Source organism: Bactrocera oleae, chromosome 2 (genome assembly GCF_042242935.1).
Source record: "Bactrocera oleae isolate idBacOlea1 chromosome 2, idBacOlea1, whole genome shotgun sequence".
Lineage (NCBI taxonomy): Eukaryota > Metazoa > Arthropoda > Insecta > Diptera > Tephritidae > Bactrocera > Bactrocera oleae.
In genome coordinates this window covers 95,527,261-95,548,980 of record NC_091536.1, presented here as the reverse complement: position 1 = coordinate 95,548,980, position 21,720 = coordinate 95,527,261, and the positions used below count along the sequence as shown (strand labels likewise).

The 21,720-nt window shown below is 35.6% G+C and overlaps 6 protein-coding genes across 8 annotated transcripts in view; 2 read left to right on the top strand and 4 right to left on the bottom strand.

Moving 5' to 3' along the window:
* Positions 1–3,463, bottom strand: part of sim (single-minded) — a 43,773-nt gene extending 40,310 nt beyond the window's left edge. For both annotated transcript variants that reach the window (XM_036357167.2, XM_036357168.2), the window contains exon 1: positions 2,595–3,463. The gene's annotated coding sequence lies outside the window, so the exon portion shown is untranslated. The remainder of the gene's footprint in view (positions 1–2,594) is intronic.
* A 1,375-nt stretch (positions 3,464–4,838) lies between these two features.
* Positions 4,839–9,457, bottom strand: pic (DNA damage-binding protein pic). The gene is made up of 13 exons (XM_014242686.3): positions 9,246–9,457; positions 8,826–8,974; positions 8,506–8,768; positions 8,232–8,437; positions 8,090–8,172; positions 7,875–8,028; positions 7,557–7,812; positions 7,265–7,496; positions 6,852–7,203; positions 5,783–6,787; positions 5,531–5,720; positions 5,071–5,467; positions 4,839–5,012 (listed from the first exon to the last, which is right to left on the bottom strand). The coding sequence occupies exons 1-13, from the start codon at positions 9,304–9,306 to the stop codon at positions 4,932–4,934; spliced, it is 3,429 nt and encodes a 1,142-aa protein (XP_014098161.2). The 5' UTR covers positions 9,307–9,457; the 3' UTR covers positions 4,839–4,931.
* Positions 9,458–10,140: 683 nt separating this feature from the next.
* LOC106623238 (gametogenetin-binding protein 2-like) lies at positions 10,141–14,711 on the top strand. Its single transcript, XM_014242684.3, has 5 exons — positions 10,141–10,468; positions 12,009–12,575; positions 12,663–12,838; positions 13,019–14,096; positions 14,331–14,711. The coding sequence occupies exons 1-5, from the start codon at positions 10,367–10,369 to the stop codon at positions 14,550–14,552; spliced, it is 2,145 nt and encodes a 714-aa protein (XP_014098159.2). The 5' UTR covers positions 10,141–10,366; the 3' UTR covers positions 14,553–14,711.
* MED27 (mediator complex subunit 27) lies at positions 14,641–16,046 on the bottom strand. The gene is made up of 5 exons (XM_014242685.3): positions 15,727–16,046; positions 15,387–15,656; positions 15,237–15,324; positions 14,959–15,174; positions 14,641–14,894 (listed from the first exon to the last, which is right to left on the bottom strand). Exons 1-5 carry the CDS (start codon positions 15,894–15,896, stop codon positions 14,757–14,759), a joined length of 882 nt encoding a protein of 293 aa, XP_014098160.1. The 5' UTR covers positions 15,897–16,046; the 3' UTR covers positions 14,641–14,756.
* Positions 16,047–16,355: 309 nt separating this feature from the next.
* Positions 16,356–17,897, top strand: elm (calcineurin like EF-hand protein 1 elm). Its single transcript, XM_014242681.3, has 3 exons — positions 16,356–16,551; positions 17,189–17,452; positions 17,527–17,897. The coding sequence occupies exons 1-3, from the start codon at positions 16,485–16,487 to the stop codon at positions 17,763–17,765; spliced, it is 570 nt and encodes a 189-aa protein (XP_014098156.1). The 5' UTR covers positions 16,356–16,484; the 3' UTR covers positions 17,766–17,897.
* A 280-nt stretch (positions 17,898–18,177) lies between these two features.
* Sec23 (transport protein Sec23) lies at positions 18,178–21,541 on the bottom strand. 2 transcript variants are annotated; one of them, XM_014242679.3, is made up of 6 exons: positions 21,130–21,541; positions 19,793–21,051; positions 19,570–19,723; positions 18,958–19,506; positions 18,717–18,737; positions 18,178–18,476 (listed from the first exon to the last, which is right to left on the bottom strand). In XM_014242679.3, exons 1-6 carry the CDS (start codon positions 21,406–21,408, stop codon positions 18,387–18,389), a joined length of 2,352 nt encoding a protein of 783 aa, XP_014098154.2. In that variant the 5' UTR covers positions 21,409–21,541; the 3' UTR covers positions 18,178–18,386. The 2 variants fall into 2 exon arrangements, with proteins under 2 accessions (XP_014098154.2, XP_014098155.2); XM_014242680.3 differs by lacking the exon at positions 18,717–18,737 and having other exon boundaries at positions 21,130–21,540.
* Between the last annotated feature and the right edge of the window lie 179 nt (positions 21,542–21,720).

The following is a 21,720-nucleotide window of genomic DNA, read 5'->3' as shown; positions in this document are numbered from 1 at the left end:
TATAAATATATATTTGCCTATATTTTTTGTATGCATCCATATACTTATGTATGTATATATTATTTTTCAAACACCCCCTCTTAATACTCAAAAGTGTACTAATTTGATGCCTCCATTGAATTTATGCACACCTAAAGCACCTTAATACCAACATACAAATGTCTATATGTATAGCATAGCAGCCTTTATAAGATACCATTGCTCCCTCAAACTATGCCGCCTGCTTCTCCAGCTTCTTTTCGCCGCCCATCACTACTTAGGCTCATCATTCGTGTCAGTGACATTTAATTTATGCGCAGGCGCGTTCTACGCGTTAAATGCACTTTTTGTATATTTTTTAGCCTTTTTACACTTCTTCACGCCTCTCAAATAGTACTCAGCGGTCTCGTCGAGTCGTCAACGAGCCAAAAGAAAATTATAAAATACAAAATTGAAAAATATTTGCAAAAGAAAATTCGGTATCAGCCAGTTTCGATCGCAAAAAAAAAAAATAAAAGAGAGATATGAATGTGAATTGTCGCAAAGGAAAAAAGATGTTATCCTGTGGCGAATCGAACGTGCCATACTTAAGTTTAGGCGGTTTTATGCATATATTGGTATCCGTATGTATTTGTAGTTCTTTAACTCGTAACTATTTGCCTAAAACGCGTACGGCCACATCACTTGTGTCAGTTCACACTACATAATTCTTTTATATTCGCACCGAAATCAGAAAAACAATTTCAAACAACAAATCGTCATGGCATTCTTTGTCTGGATCACGTCCAACGACAGTATCGAATCACTTCGATCAACAGCGTGGAAACTTACCAGCAACTATGTGGCATGCACGTCAGTAGCAAGGACATAACATATCACTTCTTCAGGATAAATGAAAACAACCACAAAATAGAAACACTCACACACATACAAACAATTCGTTGGTGAAGTTGTAACCAACTATAAGAAATATCTCAAATAGTTGCTCAACATCAGTTCGAAGAGTATTTACTATTTTATACTGCCTCGTGCGATCTAAAGACACACACACACATGCATATGGATGTATGTATGTATGATCACGCGCTGCACTTTCCTCAATCGCGGCACATAGCAGACCATCTATGAACTATCACATATCAACACACACATGAATCACTCAACTGACCCGCATTGTGGTATGCTTGAATGTTCTTGTAAATTGTTGTTGCTATGCCCATATGTCCTTTTCACTGTCTTAGGCGTGTATCAAATTATTTGTATTACAACATCAGTCATTGTTCAGTCGTTATAGCTGCCTTTATTTGCAACAATCTGAAGAAAAGGGGGTAAGAAAGTGATCGGCAGGAGTTTTGACATGTGAATTATCTCTAAACCGGCCGCATAAGATGCTCGCGTCAAGATATAAACAAATAAATTTGTTGATGATGAGATATCACGTATGGGAAATTGAATTTTCTTAAAGATTTGCTTGTATTAAATAAACATAGCACTTTATTAAAAACGTCGTATAAAGAAGATTTATAAGACTTATTTGTCTGTCTTTTTCATTTTTACATTTTGGAGACTCATTCAAAAAAGCTAATTCCTTAATTCTTAGTTTGGTTCACAATGTTATTCTATATAGGGGATATTCAATTGAATACATTATATAATTATAATATTTATATAGCATTATAGCAAAAATTTGTTAAAACTTTGAAAACGCGTTTCTGAGTTATGAGCGTATTTGTAAGAATTGTTCAACTTAGTGTAATCGGCAACCAAAACTTTAAACACGTTTTCTTGAAACGCTGTTTTCAGAGTCGGTGTGAGAAGTTTCTCCAAAACAGCTGGACCGACTTGAACTTTTAAACGCGACCTTCATAGATATATTTGTCAGATAATGATCGAAGGAATAAGATTTTTGATAATATTTTTGATATTTTAAACCACTTGGAAGTGTAAATTTTTTTACAAAAAACTACTTTTTTTTTTGGAGATCGTCATTTCCTCATAAAAAATTTTGACTAATTCTGCGATCTTTGCCGGTATTCATCTATATTAATAACAAAATTTTTTGGTTTTTGTGTTTGAGTGTTTTTGAGTAGAAATATCTTCCTAACCGCTAGACGCCGTTTTTCGAAGGTCCAACTGGAGATCGGCTATGGGATCAAGGAAATCAAAAATTTTTCATATAAATAATAAATTCTGCAATAAATATAATAAATTCGGTAAATTTACATTTTTCTGACTTACAAGTATACATATATAAGAAAAAAATATTGTTATTTAAATAAAATTGAAAATTTTGTAATATTTTTAATAACTATAAAAGTTTAAAAAAAAATATTAAGATAATAATTTGCATAGCCTTAATCGATTTTTTTATACACATTTCTCAACATTCTGTTAGCAACCGTATGTTGTACTGTTAGAAAGTTTTATGTCGTTTCTAGCGATTGGTTAACTGAAGACCTTTGTCAATCTTAAATCTCAACTACCCTTTCGAAGTAATATAAACCAAAGGAATCCGCAAACTGTTTGTGGTGCTTCATCTGCGTTCTCATTTCCCGTTCCCGTCGGCTAGTAGAGTTACTTAGAACGCCCACGCAGTTGACACACTTAGCACTCACCTTCGTGAAATATCCGTTTTGCCGCCGCTAACTAGGCAGTTTTCTACTTGAAATTTGTCGTGTTCCCTTGAAATGTAGAAGTATATTCCCGAACGTGGTAAAAAAAATCCAACAATTCAATCAGTTCACAACAAATCGGTGGATATAGCCGTACATAACGCTTAAACACGTTTACACTTAGAAATTTTATTTAATTATTTTAATTTCAAAACTTTCACAAACACAACGAAGCACTGGTGCAAAGAAGTTTTAAGAGTAAAAGTTGAAAACTTAAGAATTATTATTTTTATTAATTAATTGAATTTTTTTCAATAATTTGCAAAAGAGTACACAAACACAATTGCAGAGTTAACTTATCAAAACGTCAAAATAGCTACCGGGCATTTGATTGGCTGCCAATATACCAACGAGTATACATGGATTTATATATTTATGCATGAGTATATATTTACTTGAGTATAGCAAAAAAATCATTAAATATGCATTGTTACACTCTTATTTATTGTTGTGCAAACTTTGAAGATTTGCAATTGCTGGTCTGCAGGCGATACTTTTGTTTTGCGTATGCTTTTTTTTTGATATATTTAACATATGTGCATATGTATTTGTTGAACAATCACCGCTTTTCATTAACAAATCGAATCGCACATTTTGTTGATCGGCAAACGCGTTTCATAACTTAACTACTACTACACTTGCACAACAAGAAGAAAAAATTCACAAGACGGATAAGATAAGAAAAGCTTAACGGTTAGTGAGTGTGCGACTGGAGTGGCGAAACACGCTTGGATGCTGGAATCGGAATGAATGAAAGCTGAGACTGAACTTCACCACAAATGGACCTCATCCAAATAATCAGAGCCCACAGCAAGCAGCAAACAGCAGGCAGTAGGCAGCACAGCCTAAACGGTCAGACAGGCGACGGAAACGTGCCGAAGAGTAAGCAATGCGCGGCAGAGAGTTACAGTAAACCGAATTGGTTAACAGCAGCAAACTCAAACGTAAGCAGAACAGCAGTAAAAACAGTGAGCAGTGATAACAATAGCAATACATACATATGTAAATATTCCAATAGCATGCAGGAAGATCAAGCACGAAGGAGGCGAAGCATCGCGGTGGGATTGGTGCGTGCTCACAATGGCAGCCGGGCAAAGCGTCGACCCATAAAACACACACCAACAAGCAATACAATTGCAGAGAAGTGTACGTGTGCATAGCCGCACTGCGATGTGTGCGTGCACACACCTACAGAAATGCTTGAGGGTGGCGAACAGTGACGCTGCTGCTGCTGCTGCTGCTGCTGCTGCAACTGTTGGATGTTTGGAACGAAATCATAGGAAAATATCGCGCTGGAAGTACACGCGGTGAACGCTTTGCTGTTTGCGTTGACGCTGGCGGTGGGGGTTGTTACCGTAATTCACGCATCTCGGATATTAGTGTGCGTTTATTGTGAAGACCCTTTAACTATATAGCTCGTTGTTATTGAGTTGTTGTTATTAGAAGATAGTTTTACTTGATGTAGTTAAGGACTAGTACTTTTCTCACCATTAATTAAGTATCACACACTCGTAATGTAACGTTTAAAATAATTCTTATTTAATATGATTGTAATTTTTGTATTTTTATTTACTTTTACTCTACTATACCAAATGTTTGCAATTTAGATACAAAAATATTAAATAACGGTAGGCAAATAAATTAAATGTAATAGTTTAAGTATTAATTTTAACGATCGTTTACAAGTAAGGCTGACTTCGAAAACGTCAATTGCAATGCATAACAATAAATAAACAAAGTATAATGTTCTGTAATGCATTCGAATATTTCTGAAAGTGCATCATGTAAACACATTAACCCGTTAGTTGATGCGCAGTGACAGAGAACATCGCGCATCACAAATAAAGTTGCTTTTTTACTTTTACGGATGCAACGATGGCGGAGTCAGATTGATAAGCTGTCTTATTAATCGTGTTATTAATTTATACTAAATTTGCTTATATTCAGCATTTATTTTAATTTCCTTTACGCTCGCAAAAACAAAATAACTTATTGTGAGAGTAAGCTTTTGCCGTAAAAGGTGTCTATAACGTTAAATTATGCAACGCAACACTTTGCAATGTGGTTTGACGTTGTGTACCGATGATGTATAAATCCTGTAGTCATACTGTATCGATACTTTGCGGTGGTACGTTTTCGAAGTAAGCCTAATATTTATTTCTCTTTCATATTGGTTAAACAAATTAATCAATTAATCACTTCATCGAAATCTATTTGCAACGATATAGATATTGTGACATTACATAGCAGAAAGATCAAACTAAAATTAAAAGGCGCACTTCAGTGCATTCTCGTGAGGTCCTCGACAATTTTAATTACATCATCGACATCAGCCTCCTTCTTTTCACCGTTTAGTGTAAGCTGTTGAAAAATCGCAAACAAATTATGTTGAAACATGAATAATACAAATTCACATTACCTCCAAGCCCATAACAGTTTCCTTCATTTTATCCCTACCCAAATCGAGGAAACTTTCAATTAAATCGCCATCAATGAAATTTTCACACGGCTCGGTCTTCTGTGTCGTTTGATAACTTCTATAATAAGAATGATCTATTTTTCCTACCGATTTAATCGTATTTGTTAAACGTTCCTCAAGGCTATGTAAGAAATCATAGAAATCTTGCGGTATTTGCGTAACAATACCAATGGCGCCATTCACGGAACCATAGAGCACACAACCCATATTGGGTGTTGTACGTTCACCAACGTTTTGCATTACCAAGGAACCGTGACGGAACACATTTACAACATCGCCCAAATGAAAGCGTGCAACTTCTGGCAATAACTGTCGTTCTTCATCCGTCGTGGCGGCGCTAAAATATAGTTACAATTATAATTTTTCAGTCTGCTCATAAATGTTTTGTCATGAAAATTACCTATCTTTTTGACAAACAAATAGATTGCCATAGGTCTCCGAACCCAAAAATGTGTCATCATCCAAGATTTCGACAGCCCTCATCCACTTAGGGTCGCAATCACGTGAAATCTCAACGAAAATACCTTCCATCTGTTTATGCTGCAGCAACGTCATCGAACGCATCAGATCACCAACCAAAATAAAGTCACCTATGTGTGTGATAAAATTGAAATCTTTTTTGCATAACTGTGTTAAGCTAATCTTTTCTCACCTTTGGCCTTTAGGTACAATACAGAAATGTTATTCTGAATATTACATTCCATGCGCAACTCCTTTTCATTAGTCCATTCATAAAGCCGCACAAAACTGTTTATGCCCGCCAACACTTTGCCGTTAAACTCCACCAGGGAGTTACATGAACCATCGATTTTCGTTTCGGCCACTTGGGTTAGCTTGCCTTCGTTGTAGTGAAAGATAATTATACGACCAATTTTAGGTTCTGGATCATCTGCATAGATTAGCGCGGTGGATACAACATAATACGTATTAGGATCATCACCAAGTTTAGCGGACATCAGCGAAATTATGCTTTCCGATGGCATAAATTGATGCGCATGTAAAACCTCGAAAGTATTCTGGTCGATTATAAGTAAATTGTTTATTTCCAATTCTTGGCCAACTTCAGCATTTGTAGTTGCTGCACTACCGCCACCCGGTTTAGGTATAATGTTCGATGCGTAGGTTATATTCTGTGCTTGAGTCGAGGCACTCGGTCTTGTGGGTTTGGGACCACCACGACCTTGTACATCAACACGTAGCGTTGCCACACCAAATGTTTGTGAACTCTCTTGATACGCAATGCGTCGTGGACCCTCACCCAGTGGCACAGTGCGAATATGCAGCTTTTGTATCTCGTCGATGGTGCCTAAAATCACCGAATTCTTTGTGGCTAAAGCCAAACTGTCTGGGTATGACTGCGCATTCAGTGAGCACATATGATTTACTTCCTTCAAATTGACATTTGAAAATACCAATTTATGATTTGACGAATAAATAACAGTGGGACGATCCGAGCAGGCAAATACATTAGTTGTGGCAAATGATTTAAAAGTACGCAAAGTAGTTGGTTGTGTACCCAATGTAACTTTTTTCTTCTCACTTAGACGCCCATCCAATCTATTTAATATGAAATAGAACATCGAACCATCACCAAGCGCACAGAGCAAATAATGTATGCCTTCAAATGTAGTCATCAGAATGGAACGTGGTATGATTTCTAAATGTAGGAATATATTGGTATACACAAGCTGGATATGTATAAACTGACAATTAATATTTACCACCAAACAATTTTTCAGTGTACATCGTTTCCAGTTTTGGCAGTGATAGAATCACAACAGATATATCTGTCCACAATCCAATTGCGACAAGGTCTGCTTTATTTTTACCCTCTTCTAATGGGGTAATATCCAAACAAGCAACTTCATATTCTAAAGCCCTGTGTGATTTTTCCGCCAAAACGCAATTCTCGATTTCAATGTAGTATACATTGCATGCCGAAGCAACAACAATTTGTGATGAATTACACGACACTACTCCAATACGTTTACCATCTGGCGGTTGCCATTCACCTACTAAAGATTTAGTGCTACTTTTAACCAGACGAACAGTAAGTGGAGTCACTTGTATAATCTTTAAAGGAAAAAAAATCATTAAATAGTTTTTGTATTGTTTCTTATATTTTCTTATTCACCTGGTCATAATCAACATTTGAGCAATGGAAAGTCTGTTGATCACTAATAAAGCCTGGTATATCAGTTTCTTCAACCTCCTCACCAGTTAGAGTCAAAATTCGAGTATGACCCACAAATGCCAGTACTAATGTGTTCTCAAAGGCACTTTCGTCTATACCCACTTTAAGTGACCACATACCTTTTATGCCAGGCAAATCAATGCAGGCATGCTCCTGAATACCAATACCAATCCTACCAAAAAATATAACAATATTTATCAGTTACTTCGAGTGCAAAGTAGCATAAACTAACCGTATAATTCGTAGTGAGCCATCTTTAAAGCTGCCGGAGCATGTTATTATTTGTCCTTGACCTTGTCGATCCAAATCTACAACACCTAAATCAAGTATAGGTGCCAAACTGGTAAAGTTCTCCATGGGTATAACGTAGGAGCCATTCTCGTTGGGCGTTGTACTTAAACGAACTAGCTGAGAGTCGCCATGTTTTGAACCAATGAAGAGAAAGCCGTTGTCCAAATACGTTATGCATTCAGGTATGGAAATTTCACCTGAAATCAATATATTGTTATAAAATAATTCACCTTAAGCTTTGACTTTTCATTTCACTTACCTAGTAATTCTACCTTAATTTCTTTGACTGATACGCCGCCTTTGCCATTGTCTATGGTCTCCAAGAATAGCATAAACAATTGTCCATACATGTTTCCCAGCAAATAACGTTGACCTTTGCTATCTACGCGCGCATAGCAGTTAATGGTGCTTTGCTAGCAAATAAATTAAGATTTAAGAGCAATAACTATATTAAATACTATACATATAGCTTACCTTAAATGTAGAAGGCGCTACAGCATGGTAACTATTTCCATCATGGTATACGATCGATTCACGGCCAATAACAATAGCGCCACCTACAATTTTTGTTTTTTTTTTATTAATTCTACGGATAATTTCAAAGTCAAAAGCTTACCCAATGGTGTTGGTACTGGTATCAACATTGTGGCTTCTGTCTCGACATTGTCTTGTTTCCAGGCAATTTTCATAAACTCTTTGTCACGTAAATTAATCTCATGCGTCTTCACATGCCGTCCATCTACATCCTTATGTATAACAATAATTGTGGGATTAATGCAGCCGTATAGAAACTCCACATCGTAAACATTTAATTCGTCCATACTAAAATATATTTAAAACAGCATAAAATCTTTTGTAAAAAAATACATTAAGTATAACAATATACAAACCGTAAATTAGTCGCCTTCAATTCGCTTGTCTCTTTATCCAAGGGTATAATAGTGAACAGACCCATGTAAAGGCACATACCAATAACTCTCGCCTTTGGATCAATAACAGCGATAACACCGCCCTCAGTGGGTATGCTTACTTGATCGGATACATTACCATGCGCTTTTGTAACAACACTAATTTGGTCCCCGACCATCCGGCATTCCAGTATCATAACATTGTATCGCAATGTAAGTATAAAAAGTAGATCCTTTTTACTATCCTATAAGATTAATGGATTTATATATAATTAAGTTAAGTTTCAATTAATATAACAAACCTGCGGACGGAAGTGACGCATGACAGATATTTGGCCATTAATATTTACTTCTTTTAATGGTCGCAGTCCTTCGGGCGTAACTAAATCAATTTCTAACTGGCTGTTTCGGGCAATGATTAAATTTAAATCAGTTGGCGATGTAAAATTACCTGAAAAATATAAAATCTTTATAATTAACCTTAGACAAAAAGAAATGTGTTGTTGTTTTCAAAACACGCCGGTTAACCATCACCGCACAAAATGCATGGCAAGCAAGTAAAATATAATTGTGTTAAGCAACTTAATGACTTTCTTAAATTGGTGATAAGTTGTTTATAGCAATAAATAAAATTTGAGGTCATAAATTCTTTAGTTTCCCGGAGACGCACCGCGGCAAATACCTCGCCGATACTCATGAAATTTGTCCAGAATAGAACTTACCGGTCACGCAGCTAACAACTGCTGTTGGCTTTTGTGCCGTAACCACATAATGATGTGACATTTCTTCTGCTATATATTAATGTTTTCTTTAAATCGTTTCAAAAACTAAAAAATTATAATTTTCCTCTATTAAGGACGATTTTACCCCAGCAAACCGTCAAATCTCACTTTTCGCCTTTTTTTGGATATGCTGATTACAACTCTGTCTTCTAAAGATTCAGCAGACAGCAGTGTTACCAAGTCCACGTATGTCAATTAAAATCAACAATGACTTAAATCGACAAATAGTTAAAAACTGCTCTTAACAACAACAATTTTTATTTAATGATGTATATGCAAACATTTTACAAAATAATTTTTTTTTAAGAATTTAACACACAAAGGCTTAGAAATAATATATTACATTGTAAAAGTTATGAGCTAGTAATTTAGATCTATGCATAACATACAAAATGTATGTTTCATTGTATCATATATTTTGTAACCAAATAGATAATGATAATTTATCTAAACATATGTATTAATTATAATTATAAAAATAATTTTATTTATGTTTCGATTCTGACTTGTTCCAAAGCTCACAATGGAAGTCAGTGTTGTAACGAATCTCATTATATTGGAATTCAGCTACTCCTAAATTTAACTCTGCTTAAAAATTGTACTGACATTAGTATACTACTTTTGGTAAATTTTTAGTTGATTTCTTTAAACAAATGCATATATTTCTTTAATTTATGTATAGATACAATATATTTTTCTGTAATATGTATATCGAACAGAGTGAGACTTATATGAAAGTAATATATTTCAGTTCTACATGTACATATATGAGAGTAGGGCTCACTTCTCAAAACTACTAAGTTGTGCAACAGTGCTGGTGGAACCATTCCAGTGTGGTACTACGTGTTTGACAATTTCTCATATAATTTCTCGTTGTCTCGTCGTTACGAAGAATTTATTATTGTTCATCAAAGATATTAAATAAATCCTTATATATTATTCTAAAGTGCTGATAATTGTACAACAATTAAGCAATAAAAATATTATAAGCGTTTTTGCTTGGGTAAATTAGTATTGTTGAGGCTTATTTTGCGTGTAGTGGTGGTCTGAAGGCTAGAAATATGGCTAAGCTGACGGATGTATACCGTGCAGAGGATGTGATCGACGTTGGTTACAGACAAATCCCAGTGGTTACAGGCTCTGCCGATGATTCCTCCTTAATGGTAAGTTATGGCAATTGTCAACATTGATAAATTAATTTACATGCAACCACAAATATTTGACGTAAAGTAGGTTTGGATTTTAATGAGAGGTAGAGATTTCGCTAAATACATTATTTAAATACTTCTCCAAAGGAACACATCGACTACATTTCTATAATATATGTAGTTTAAATGACCGTGGAGCGAGAAATGTGGAGAAAGTGTATGTAATCATATAGTAAAAGTGTGTACACACATTAACCAGCTGATTGCTAACCATTGAACCTGTTGATACATCCGATGTTGATTAGCACTGATAGAAGTTAATTGACAAAGTGTATTATAAAATTACATAGTGATGTTTTTTTTAAATATTTTTAAAAATCGTCTAACGATATACAAGTTTTAAGAATTTTCAAACTTTTTCTATACGTATTAACTTCACAGCAGCAATATCTCCAAACTATGGTAAAATTTGGTTTCTTTAGCTTGATGCCTACCATCACTTATGTATTATTTGATTTTTATAGATGCATGTACATATATGTACATACATATGTGTGTTGGAATGAGCGGTAGTTGGACTGTGAAAACAGGTTCAACGAAAATATATATATTTCAACAACATCTCGATGCAGTCGTACTAGCTGCTAACAACACAACAGGGGCTCGATTAGTTTATCATGCATAACTTGCTTAGTGAATGGTAGCTTTGGACGCATTCCACACTCACGTCCCCGTAGAGTTATCGAGATATTTGATGCATATATGTATATGTACAGTTTTCTCTGATATTGGTATTATAATTTTAATACTTTTGTTAATGGTAACATAAGTACTTAATTTCTAACCTAATTCACAGAAAAGCGTGCATAAGCATAACTGATTTATTTATCTTTTTTAATATGTTCTGCTCTTATCACTATAATCTTAGATGAGATATGAAAATAGCTCCACACATTTTATATTTGTGAGTTCAGGTGTGTAGGTGCATCCTAAACTAAAAACCTATAAATGAAAATTCAGTAAAATATTTTATCCAAACTCTTAAGCCAAATGTATAACTACGTATGTTTTTTCCAGAAGTAAACGTCGGAAACCCTATAAAACATAAATATGTCCGTCTATCTGTATATTCGCCAACTAATTCCACAATTTTTGAAATTTTGTTTACATTCTTCCGAAAAAGCTGTTCATTTATCGAAAACGCCGATATCGGCCCATTATAGCACATACAAACCGTGCCATACAAACTGAACGATCAAAATCATATTCTTGTGTTGAAAACTTTTTTGTATCTTCACAAAATTTGGCATGGATTATTGTCCAAGGCAATGGTACATTTTCCGAAAAAATTGTTTAGATCGTATCACTATAGCATATAGCTGCAATACACACTCAACCAACTAATCAAAGGGCGTTAAAGTTTCGGTACAAACGAAGTAAACAAATTTTCTTTTGTGTGAATTAGGAATTATCTACTTAGTAAAAATTGTATAAATACTCAATCAAACCATAATAACTGTATAACATAAAACTTACAATATGCCAATATTTTTAGATGTTAATGGATTTGAGTAACAAAGGCCTCTGCATAGATAGTCCGCAAATTCGTGGGAGAGAGCTTGAAATATTCACGCGAAAGTTTAAACTTTTATCGGCTGATGAACTAAAATTATCGCTTGAAATCGATAGTGTCACATTCGTGTCCTTATTAAATCAATGTGTGCCATGTGTGGGCTGTCGCCGTCGCGTTGAACGTTTATTCTATCAGCTAACGCTTTCAGGATATCCTACTCTAGATCCATTGATACTAAGGGATACGTGCGTTCTTACAGTGCGTGAAGAACTTATGTGGTCACCGCAAGCTTTAGGGACATTACTCTATCGGCATCATGAAGTACTCAGTGATCTGCTAGATAATAAATTACGAAATAAAACTCGTTGTGCCCTACATTCATTGGATGCATTTCGCACCAGACCTTTTTCGGAAGTTTGGCGGGAAATGTGGTTCTCAATGAAGTATAATTGTCGAGACAGATTGGCTACCATCGAAACAACAGAACTGCACGAAGTACTTGAGAACTATTTGAAAAAACACAAATTTTGTCAGGGATGTCGTAATAAGGTATGTAATAAAATATTTTAATTTGAATTAATTATTTTTTGATTTGTTTTTTGTATAATTTTAACCTTATTTTTCTTAATTGTACAGATCGAAAAGGCATACCAAATACTCGTAAACGAAACGACTTGTAAAGAAGGATTCGACGCGGCTTTGTATGCGAATATTAGGAAACCCCAATCCGAGAAGCACATTAAAATAATTACGAAAAAAGTTGATTTCCTCGACGCTCTAATAAGACGCGCCGAACCCGAAGTTAATGGCAGGTAAATCTTTGCGATTACAAATAATTGAGGTGTAAAGTTTTCCGATAGCTGATGCTCATCTAAAGTAAAGATACGCAAACACAATGTTTAAACTATACATAAGATGAATCGGTGTATTGGCATGAGTTTATGTAAATAATACTGAAAATCTAGCAATTAATTACCTTTCCTTTCTTGTAGTTATTCAAAGCAGCGAGAACGTCATGCAAAAACACTTGAAATTGCCCAAGAGGAAGTGTTAACCTGCGTTGGTATGATAATGTATGAGCGGCTTCGTCGTATTTATGTTAGTCTGCGCGAAGAAGAGCGGGCCTGTCAAGTGCTGGCGGCAGTGGCTGTCCATGCGTTAAGCCGAAGTTTTGACATGGCGGTGGAACAAAAGCAAGGTATCAGTAATTTGGAATTGCTCTATCAGGAAATTAGTCGCGCTGAAAGAGCAAAAGAATTGAGACGGGAGCAGAAGAAACTGAAAAAGAAGTTAAAGAAAATTGAAAAGAAGGAAAAGTTATGTCGAAAATCTGTCAATGCAGCTGCTGATAATGCTGATTCTGATGCAGCGGAAGCAGATGGGGAAGAAGAAGAAGACAGAGATGAAGTAGACTTGGAGATGGTCGATGAGGCGGTGGATTTATGCGACGAATTAGACGAAGAATTAAATAAATTAGTAGATATTATGGATAAAAACTTGCGCACCGATGAAAAAGGTGAATTCTCAATATCTGACAAACCTCATCTTGCAACGGCTGTGGTATCTAAGTCGCCCGCTCAAAAGAAACGTAAGCAAAAGAAGCAGAAAAAGCACAAACAACCAATACAGCAATCGAGTGGTAGCAAAAAGAAAGAAATACCGCAACAACAACAGCAAAGAGTGCCTACGGTAGAACAATCGCTATCAGCAAATGGCAGTCATTTCGGTAGCTGCTGCGACCTCGATACCAATGTGTCTGTGGAGAAATGTGATGTTTGTTTAACTCCGCAGGACCATTGTCCATGCGAGAACGATGTACGAGACTCGGGTTATGGCAGTGAGTTATTAACACCTGATAACTCGCCAATTAATAGTGTTGCCAGCACACCAGAGGGTTCAGAAGTATCTTGCTCCGAGGGTTTTTGTAACCATGAAAATGGACAGGACATGGCTTTGGAAGAGGATCATGATCACCACATGTACGATTTGGGAAATAGCTATATGTGGGGAGACAGTTCCTTAAACCAAAAATACGGTTCTACCAACTGGCTTAGCTTGCAGCAAATGCTGGTACGTATTACTAAAATTTAGAACAAACTTCTAAAGAACATGCATTCAAATAAATAATTTTTAGAAGAAATAATTTCAACTTTATGCACTTATATAATTTTTCAAGTGAATTTTTTTTTTTTTTAATTTCATTAGAGCATGTTAAATTTCAGACAATTTAATACCTATTTCTTCTTCAATTATGTTTTTATTCTGTTTTTATATTTGATCTTTAATGTGTTCTTATCCTTGCAGGATAATTTCGATGAATATGACGATGATGAAGAGAACTGTTACATTCCTCAAGAAGTGGTTCTAGAGTATCAATGTCAGCGAGAAAAAGTGGAGCAGCAACGCCGGGAGTTGCGCGAAACATTAAAGGAAAATTTCGCGCGTTTATGTAAACAACTTAAAAATAGCAAGCAACGGAACATTAACTCTGCCCAGAGAAGCACATCAGGCCCAGCTTGCATCTAATTATTGTGGTGATTAGTCACGGAACCTAAAGCAGTCTTATAACTGCATAGCAGTGCTTAATAATGCATAGTGTATTGTAACTCTTGAATGACTACGTACATTTTTGCATGATTATTATTGTTTCTGCAAATATATATTGAAATTATTTAAACCTATGAAGATATATTAGTTTTTCATTCATTCTTGGACTTAGTATATAGAAATTTAACAGTTACGGCACTCCTCGTGAAATGGTTCAAGTGTACGCAAATCACGCCATGTTGGCGGCAACCCATTCGATACGAATTTTCCACACCTTTTGCAAGCCTCCAAAAACAACTTACTGTAACTATGTAGCCAAGTCTGAAAACAAATTCCAAACATTAATCGAATAAATCTTTGAAACTAGTATATTGAAATATATTACCATATAACTCTTTATGGCCAAGTCGGGTAGTGTAGGCGAGAAGAAGTGCAACATTGCAATATGCGTATGCTCTTGAACTTTTCGGAAGACTTCGTAACGTGATTCGGCCCATAAATCATCTGGGTCAAGAGTTTCGTCAAATCCCTTAACTGTAACCCATTCAATAAGCACACCCTTGCAGACAATCGCTGCTTTGAGCACTCGGCTTATTGTAACCTGTAATGAAATGACATTCAAAATAAAGTTTCCATTCCCAAAAACTTACAGAGATTACTTACAATGACAACAACATTAGAACCAAAAGGTCGACACACTTGATAGCTTGTAAGTGGTAGGTTTATTTCGCTAAGTAGCTTGTCCGTATGACTAATGCAAAAAGTTCATTTTCCTCAGTCTTCATTAGGTATAATATTATTATGCATACTTACTCTGGATCGAAATTATTGCACGATGTGAATGGTATACGTACACGTTTTTGGGAACAATATACATATGAACGTCTAAGATTGTTTTGATTCAAATTGTTAAAAGCAAGAAAACTATGGTCATGCACTTTGTCAATCCATTTGTAACTGTTTACCAGTTGTGAATATAATGCCTGTCGTTCAGGAGCTGTTTCTTGCGCAAGATAAGTAGTTTGACCAAGGCAGTACGGTGTTTGTGGAGCTTGTAAGCCATTAATTAGACTTTCAACTTCCCTGTTGAATTAGGCATAAATTATAAGAATGGGCAACTCAGTTAATTGGATATTAATTCTTCTCATTTTACCTCAGTTGAGCATTCATGTTATTGAAGTTCTCCTGGAACTTTAGGAGAAACTTTGTTCGGCTGTCTTCAGCCAGTTCGGCGTTGGTACCATCAGCCAATTGCTCAAAGCATTGGCGTACGCTTGAACGCAGTGATCTCACTGCGCCCAGCGTGGAATTTAGTTTCTCCATTCTATCCAGGTTTAGGCTTATTATACACTGATTTTTTTAGTTAAATTGTTTTTCTTGGTTAAGCTTAACTTTGTTTTATTATAGTTTACTAATAAAGAATGGTGTACTTGTCAAATTTATTTCAGATGTCAAATCACAAATGAGCCATACATAAAAAATAAAACCAGAGAACGTATATCATGATATCATGATATACGTTCTCTGACAAAACAACCAAACAGGGTGGCGGTGTACTACAAAATCTTATATGTTTTGGAAATAGTGTTCAGCTTAAAAATTTAAAATTATTATAAAAAAAAAACTATTAAAAGAGTAGAAAAAGATGTTGTATTACAAATAATTCTTATAAAACGTTTATAATAATTTAATAATAGTGGCACGATATAGATGTTAGCGTTAACTTGCCATAAGATGTCGCTACAAGCGGACAACAGAGAACGTATATCATAATATACGATCTCTGACAAAAGAACTGACGTAGAAACGACAATATCAGCAAAGTTGTTGTCAATTTATATTATTATTTCGTTGCAACTTAAAGTGTAGTTGTTTTCTACAGAATCAAATTAGTTTTGGAACTTTTTCGGAATGGGTAATAAATCTTCATTGTTACTTCGTGCGGAGGAAATCGCTCAAATTCAAGAAGAGACGGGATGTAAGTAATTACACATTCAAACAATATGTAAAAGCACAGGGTCTTGTAAATTATGTGTTCATACGTTTTATGTTGATTAATAAGTAAGAACCGTGAAATAAAAATATAATTAATATTATATATTATTATAATTATAGTTAATTGTGGTCGCATTATGCCTCTCATAGCATATCTGCTAGACTTTAATACGTTTGGGAATCTTCATGCTGGACATTCCACATCATGTGATGTAAACAAATTTGTATATAATTTACAATTTCCAAAAAAAAGTTGACGTCACGCAGTGTTATATAGTATTGTTCACTTGCTGACACGATATTATTATCGGCATATTTTCTTAAGAAATTTACAAGGTAATGCGATTTAATTATAACATATAAGTGGTGGTAATTATCATAGTTGGTTGATAAACAACGCACTTTCGTAACACTGATATCGAAAATGAGTATACTTGTACGCACAACGGTATATATACAAAGTGAGCTGTATGAGTTAAACGGCGTTGGATCAAAGTTTGAATTGACCAATTTAAAGAAATCAAGATTAGATAAAACTAATTAACCATAATACAAATTGTTGAAATTTATACCGTCTAAAAGTTATCCAACTATAATTTAAAAAATACTTTTATTTATAGTCACTCCTAATCAAATTGAACGACTATATTCCCGTTTTACTTCATTGGATCGCGGAGATTGCGGCACGTTATCTCGTGAAGACTTCCTGCGAATTCCTGAATTGGCAATTAACCCCCTCTGTGAACGCATCGTACATGCTTTTTTCGAAGATAGTACTGATGACCGTGTTAATTTTCGACAATTTATGAATGTTCTGGCTCATTTCCGACCAATTAACTCCAAAAAGGAAAATGGCTTAAACAGTCGCGAAGAAAAGCTAAAGTGTAATTATAAGCAAACAAACATCGATTGTTATGCATTTATGTAGAAATTAATACCCATTTTATTCCACTTTCAGTTGCATTCAAAATGTATGACTTGGATGATGACGGTGTTATAAGTCGCGATGAGCTATTGAGCATCCTTCACATGATGGTCGGAGCAAATATAAGTCAAGACCAGCTGACAAGTATAGCCGAACGCACTATTTTGGAAGCAGATTTATGTTGTCAAGGAAAAATTTCCTTTGAAGACTTTTGTAAAGCACTGGAGCGCACTGACGTTGAACAGAAAATGTCAATTCGATTTCTCAATTGAACGAGCGATTCCCAGTTTTTATTAAGAGCTTGTCTGACATTATGTAAAAATATGCCTAAGAAGTCACGCAATGTTTGCTCTATTGTGGAATTATTAAATTCGAAGGTCTTACAAATATAGTTTTCAAAAATATATTGATTTTTACATATGGTTTCCGATAAAGTATTAAATTTATTTGAGTGGATCACATTTGTTAATTAGAAAATATAGCTTATTAAATTACCATAAAAAATATGAACTTAAGACGTATTTCTTCTATGAAAATAAAAAATTATAAACATTAAAATAGTATTCAATATTAAAACTTGGAGTGAATCTAATAGTAATATGGCTTTTCGCACTGGAACATGGAAGTACTTTCAAGATTTTGATAACTCCATCTTTTTCGGGCCTACTGTTTTGAAACAATTAATTTTTATTTAATTTGCTATTTATTTGTATATGCATATAATTGAATTTGACATTTCGTTATTTTAGAGTTCTAATAACTATAATCGTAGTTTTTTTATTTAAAATTTTATCAATTCACTTATTTATAAATAAAACGGTTCTCCAGCACTTCCACCAGAGCGTCTTATATCTGCAGTACCATAACTTAATACGCATCCAACATTTTTCAATTCATGTGGTTGATGAAACTGCCAATTTTTTCAGATGCTCCATGAATAGTTGCAGCGATACATCATCGGTTAAAACGGGGGCTCCACCATCCTGTATGAAATTGTGTTTTAATAAAAAAATAGTATGTGTTACTGATATTGTACATTAAAAATAAATAATAAAAATGTAGTTGAATAAAAGCAACAGAGTGAGAAAGCAAAGTAAAGCGTTTTAAAAGCATACAAATAGAAGCACCATTAAGCAGCACACCATAAAATAAAATTTCTTTATTTTATATATTTGGTTGTTGATAAACCAAATATGGCAATACTATAGAAAAATTATAAATACCGTAGACTGGCCAATTGTTGGCTACGTTTTTTGCAGTTTAGCAAATCATACAATCCATTGAACATGACAATTATTTAACAGACACGAACGAGCAACGCAAAAAAAGAATTAAAAAACAAAAGTTAAGTAAAATATTAAAACAGCAACAAAAAAAAAGCAATGCGTATAAACTTTGGTGTAATACAAAAACGCATCATAAAATTCCCTTAACATATATGCTAATTGTATTCACAAAACTCACCTGTCCATACGCGTACATGTTGTTATGCGTTTGCGAAGGATTTACTTTAGATAGCAAGAAACGTGCTTGTGAGCCGCCATGCTCAGTATCGATGTAACGCGGCATCGGAAAACGTGTCTGTAAAATCTCCTGAGCATCGTCTACAGGCGCTTGCAGTAGCTGTTTAAAATTCTCATACTCGGGCATATCTTGGTACTTGAGCGCCCGCCATTGGGCAATGGTTTCACCGTGGTATATGAGAATTTGGAAAAATGTGTCCATTAATAATATACGATCGGGTTGAATAGACGATGTATCGAGCAGCACTGGTTCTGGAGGACCATTAAACGAATAGCTGTAAAGAATTGGCTGTATCATAATTAGCGACTGTGTAAGGTCCTCGCGCATTAGCATGTGCCGGTAGAATGTGGTCTCGTCTGGTGAGTTGTTGAAGACTTGCAGGAATTGTGAACGGCGAAGATGGTACATGAATTGCGGGAAAAGGCTGAAATTCTGGGCCAAGCGGAAGCTGTTTGGATCATCCTTGCTGTACTCACCGAATTTCTGACACTATAGGAAACAAATTTTTTAAGTTATTACTAAGGATTTGGTAGACTTCATTTATATATTTACCAAGCGAATAAGTTGTCGATCGACCCAACGCAATATATCGGGACCTTCATCTGTTTCAGCGCGATACACAACCATGCGTGCCATAATGACTGCTGCCGCTTCTTGATCAAAGCCAGCACTTATGTATGGTAAATTGGTTGTTGCATCTGCCCAGCTAAATTTAAAAGAACGAATATATATTTATATATATAAATATTTCCATATTCAAATACAATTGTATTACTTTCTGGCCAGCGTGGTTACACGTATTCTCCGCTGTCCACTTGCATGCTGATATTGAGTTATGAACTGAATACAGCCACGTCCGCCTTGCGGCATTGGCGCTGCATGTTGGTTGACCACTTCGAAGAAAAATGCCATTGTTGAGCTCGGATTCAGTGTACACATCTTCCATTGCACCGTGTTACCCATGCCGATCTCCACATCAGACACCGACGAGTTCTTCACATTCAGCGACACACACGAACCGATGCCGCCCGAGATTTTCAGCTCGCGCGAGCACTTCACTTCCAGTGTGCCATTGAATGCCATTTTTAAATCGCCGCGAGCATCACGTGCAAACACCCGTTGGAATGTTTGCTTAAAAAGTGATGAATTGAATGAGTCTCCCAAAACCATATGCCCGCCTGTTGAATTACAACACTGTTTCATTTCCATAAGTCCGCACTGATCAAGTGCACAAGAATAAATGTCGATACAATGTCCATTAGTAGCGGCACGTAAAGCTAACGCATCATAATGTTTGATAGCTTTTTTCATGTAGCGTGCATTATCTTTCTGTATGTCATGATGTGAACGAATAGGATGCTTCAGCTCATCGTCAACCACTTGGCCGGGACCCTGGGAACAAGGTCCACCAACAAAGCTCATTATGCGAGCACCAGTATTTGGATAAGTACACTCAAGTAGGCCAACTGCAATAGACAATGCAGTGCCCGTTGAGCGTAAATACCGCTTTCCCTGAGGTACCGGCCAAGGGTCGCGCTGTAATTCACTCAACAAGTCACCCAGTGCACTATCACATTTACTTATGGGCTGGAGAAAACGATTTGCTGGAGGCGCAGCCGCAGTAGCCGGACGTGGTTGACCAGGACCTGGCATTTGTTGACCAGGTTGCCCAGGAGCCGCACTTGTTGACCTACCAATACCCAACATATCTTGCACTTGCTTTGCAGTAAGGTCTTTGGTACCACGAAAGACGTAACTCTTCGAACATCCCTCTGCTCCCAATTCGTGTACCTGAATCATTTTTCCAAATGTAATAAGGCCGACAAGCGCATTTGGAGGTAACAAACTTAGCGACATTTGCAAAGAATCTTTTAAAGCATCCAACTCTTCTTCATCCATGCAGGTATCAACAAGAAATATGAAAACCGGTGGCATGCATGGGGCACGAGTTATTGTATATTCAATTGTACTGAAGCCAGGAATCAATTCGGCAGGCTGATGTTGTTCCGAAATAGCTGCATATTGTGGTGGAAACTTAAAAAAAGAATATATAGTGACATTTAATAATCAGGTATAAAAATGTACATTTATTTGTTGGAACTTTCAACTCACTGGATTTCTTTGGAAACAAAAGTTGCACACCCATAACTTAGCACGATAGTCCACTTGACATAGAGGATTAAGTATTGCACGACAGTTGGCACGGGTACACAAAACTGGCTCATATTGTATAGATGGCAAGTCAGGTCGTTCTTTCAATGGTTGATAAAGACAGGCAAGTGGCACAACTAGACGCCCTGCGTCTATGCGGCTTGATGGCCATACATTCCAAGTTAAACGGACTCCGTCACGATCTTCATTCTGTTGAATGAATTCTTCGTAGGTTGTCATCTTAATAGGGCGCGGTTTATTCCAAAATTCTTTAATAAAATACTCAACGATCAAATTGGAATTATTTTCTAAATTTTTTCCACGTCCACGTCACATTAAATCGAGATGCCACCTTACACATTGACACATAGCAATGATGTCAATTTTTAACGTTTTACGTAGTTTGTCTTTGAGGGAATCATCTGTCAATCATGCCTATATAAACATTTAAACTGTAATATGAAATATTTAAAAACATATATATATTTACTTTAACAGTAAAATATTCAGTTACATTTGGTACAAATTAATCAGAAGCATTAAAAATTTGTA